The 2,975-nt window shown below is 39.9% G+C and overlaps 1 protein-coding gene across 1 annotated transcript; it reads left to right on the top strand.

Moving 5' to 3' along the window:
* Positions 1-54: 54 nt before the first annotated feature.
* Positions 55-2,922, top strand: LOC121938175 (zinc finger and BTB domain-containing protein 17-like; the record flags this gene model as incomplete). Its single annotated transcript, XM_042481453.1, has 5 exons — positions 55-234; positions 633-962; positions 1,085-1,174; positions 1,518-1,795; positions 2,780-2,922. Coding segments are annotated over 5 exons (1,021 nt in total), but the record flags the coding sequence as incomplete, so codon positions are not given.
* Positions 2,923-2,975: the final 53 nt, after the last annotated feature.

The raw sequence follows: 2,975 nt of genomic DNA, 5'->3' as shown, positions 1-2,975 counted from the left end.
TCCGCCATCACTGCCGTATAACCAGACCTGCTGTATTGCACATTATCATTGCAGGTTTGGGGCAGGTCCTGGAGTTTATGTACACAGCTAAGCTGAGTTTAAGTCCACAGAATGTAGAAGATGTACTTGCCGTCGCTAACTTTCTGAGGATGCAAGAGGTTGTGAATGCTTGCTCTGCGTACCAGTCAATGGCAAACCCAGCTCCGTCCCTCATATCACTGGATTTTGCCGTTGGTGAGTCCAATCTCCACACAGCTTTGTCGCCTTTTTCAGTGTAGGACTGCAAAAAACAGTTCATGCAAATACGTTTTAGGTCAGTGTCAATAAAAAATAATCCAGATGAAAAGACCAAAAACACCAAAAGCAATAAAACCACAAATGAAAGGAAATAAAATTAATAAAACATAAATATAAAAAGTTAAAAAAAAAATAAAAAGACAACATCACATGAGAGCAAGTCTATTAAAAAGGTTTATAAGAAGCAATTTAAAAGAAGTCACAAATCCAGACAGCCTTATCTCCTACATTACAGTCCCAGGTATGAAACATAGAGCCTGATGTACAATAATTGTCTACCATGTTCTCTTAACAAATGAAAACATTTCCTTTTTTTTTCCTAACAAACAAACCAGAAGAAAAACAAGGGGAAGAAGAACAGAAAGAGGAGCTGGAGAGCAAAATGTCAGAAGTAGCAACTCAAGCAGAAGAAAGTCCAAGCACCCCCACAGAAGAGAAGGAGCCCACACGAAATCTGGAAAATTTAAAGGAAGACATCTCCACTGAAACACAACAGGCTGTTTCTCGGCCCAACCCCGCCAGAACCCACTCAGGCCGAGGCCGACCGCCCAAAACCAGCTCCCTCTCTGCTCAGAAGAAGATATCTGTAAAGAGGGAGGAAGAGAGTGCTGCACAAGATGCTCCTGGATTTCAGGACGACCCCTCTGACGCCGACTACACGCCAAGTGAGTACTGTTGTGTCCATTGGACATTTAAGGTCCACATGATGCATTATGATGTCTTTAACAAGTGTTGATGTTTTTATTTTACCAATAAACAAAAAGATGTTTTTTTTGTTTGTTTACAGAATCACAGTTGAAATCCGCTGGCAGCTCCTCCTACATGAGTTCTCGTGGGAGAAGAATCAGAAAACCTCCTCGACGAAATTTCCCACCTGGTGAGCAGGCTGCAGTGGTTTTCTCTGTGGCATCCACCTAAACAAACACTCCTCTCTTCTCTCTTCTCTTCTTTCCATTAGTTAGGGAATTTGTTGAGTGTCATCGTACAAAGATGTATTTCAGAAAGAAAAAGTCAAAGGAATCGCTACATTTAAAAATGTTTTAATTGGGACTATTTAGTGTTTCTTTTGTTTCAGTTCATTCATTCCAGGTATTGGTTACAGTTTTAAAAGCGTCTTTTTCTGAAAACTGCAGAGATTTTGCTGTTACACAAATTGCCATTTCCAGTCAAAACTCTAGACAGTTTGTCATTTTCAAGAGTCGTTTTTGTCGTCCTCATAGACAATGAGTCAGAGGAAGAGGGCATGTCTAAGACAGAAATTGAAAAAACAGTGGCAGAGCAGGCAGAAGTGGCTGAAGGAAAGGAGGACAACTGTGTGGAGATTGGCGATGGGGAAGCTGATGATGAAGACGACTCTGGAGAGGAAGATGGGGAGGTCAGCGAGCAGGCGGAAGAAGTCGAATCAGGCACCGAGAGAGACGGAAGACAAACTCAGTCGACGTCTATGAGCAGCCGATCTGAATCAAAGCCGTACAGCTCTGTCACGCATGAATGTGAGGTGAGAAATATCAGTCTGAGTGCAGGAGGGAAGTAACCAAGTACAAGTTGTAACTAATGTTTATATTTTGTCAGACTAAATTCAGTTCTTAGTTTATGCATGAGCTGTACAATAACACTGCTCATCACTGTAGAAAAACAGCCCACAGTACTGAGCTGTTTTGCATGGCTTTAAAGCAAATGCATCTGCATCCAACATGAAAAATATTGGTGATCATGGTGCGTATGGTCATGAAAAAAACTGAAAAAGTCATGGAATTTGCAAATTATCATTTCCAGGCCTGTAAAATTTTGAGAAAACTAAATATACCCAAAAAGTTTTGGAAAAGATAAAGACCTAACACATGATGTGTTCAGGGACCTTTGAAAATATGAAAATCCAATGATGATTTCTGTTTTTTTTTTTTCTTCCCAGTTTCTGGTTGTGATAAATGGTGTAATTATTGGTGATTTTTAAAGGAAACATGCCTTCCAAACCCAAACGCCCACAGGATTGGAAGGCATGTTTTCAAACAAATCACCGAAAGTTATAAGAGAAAAAACAAATCACCCGGTTTTTTTATTGCCAGAAAATTTTGATGAAAAAAATAGACAAATATGTGCAGTTTGGAAGGCATGTTTTCTTTAAAAATCAGCAGGTAAATAATTACAAAATCTGGCCATTAAAAGTTGTATGCCCCTCCCCTAAAGCCAAAATAAAATTTCAAGTCCCTGCCCAGTTCTTCAAAAAATATTTGACATGCACCACCCCTCTCCCTTCTCATAGATAAAGAACGGTCCCTAAATTATATTAAAACATTCAGTTCTAATCCTGTTCTGAATTCATCAATAAAAAAATCTAATAATAGATATTTTTTAAAAAAAAAAACGATATGGAGTGTAGATGGTCATTTCAGAGAATGTCTCGTGAAAAAGTCGTGGACATTTATTGGTAAAAATGTGTGTGAGCCCTGGGTGATCGCCTTTCATATTTTTTTCTTTCTAGGACTGTGGTAAGAAATTCACCCACACGGGAAACTTCAAGAGACACATGCGCATTCACACAGGAGAGAAGCCGTTCAGCTGTCGGGATTGCAACAAGGCTTTCTCTGACCCTGCAGCCTGTAAAGCCCATGAGAAAACACACAGGTGAGTTATTTTATCCAGGGACCGTCTGTTTGCAGACACCTGCCTATTGAGCT

The sequence above is a fragment of the Plectropomus leopardus genome, unplaced genomic scaffold (genome assembly GCF_008729295.1).
Source record: "Plectropomus leopardus isolate mb unplaced genomic scaffold, YSFRI_Pleo_2.0 unplaced_scaffold28709, whole genome shotgun sequence".
Classification (NCBI taxonomy): Eukaryota; Metazoa; Chordata; class Actinopteri; order Perciformes; family Serranidae; genus Plectropomus; species Plectropomus leopardus.
Note: the sequence above shows the minus strand (reverse complement) of the source record. Positions and strands in the feature narration are given on the sequence as shown.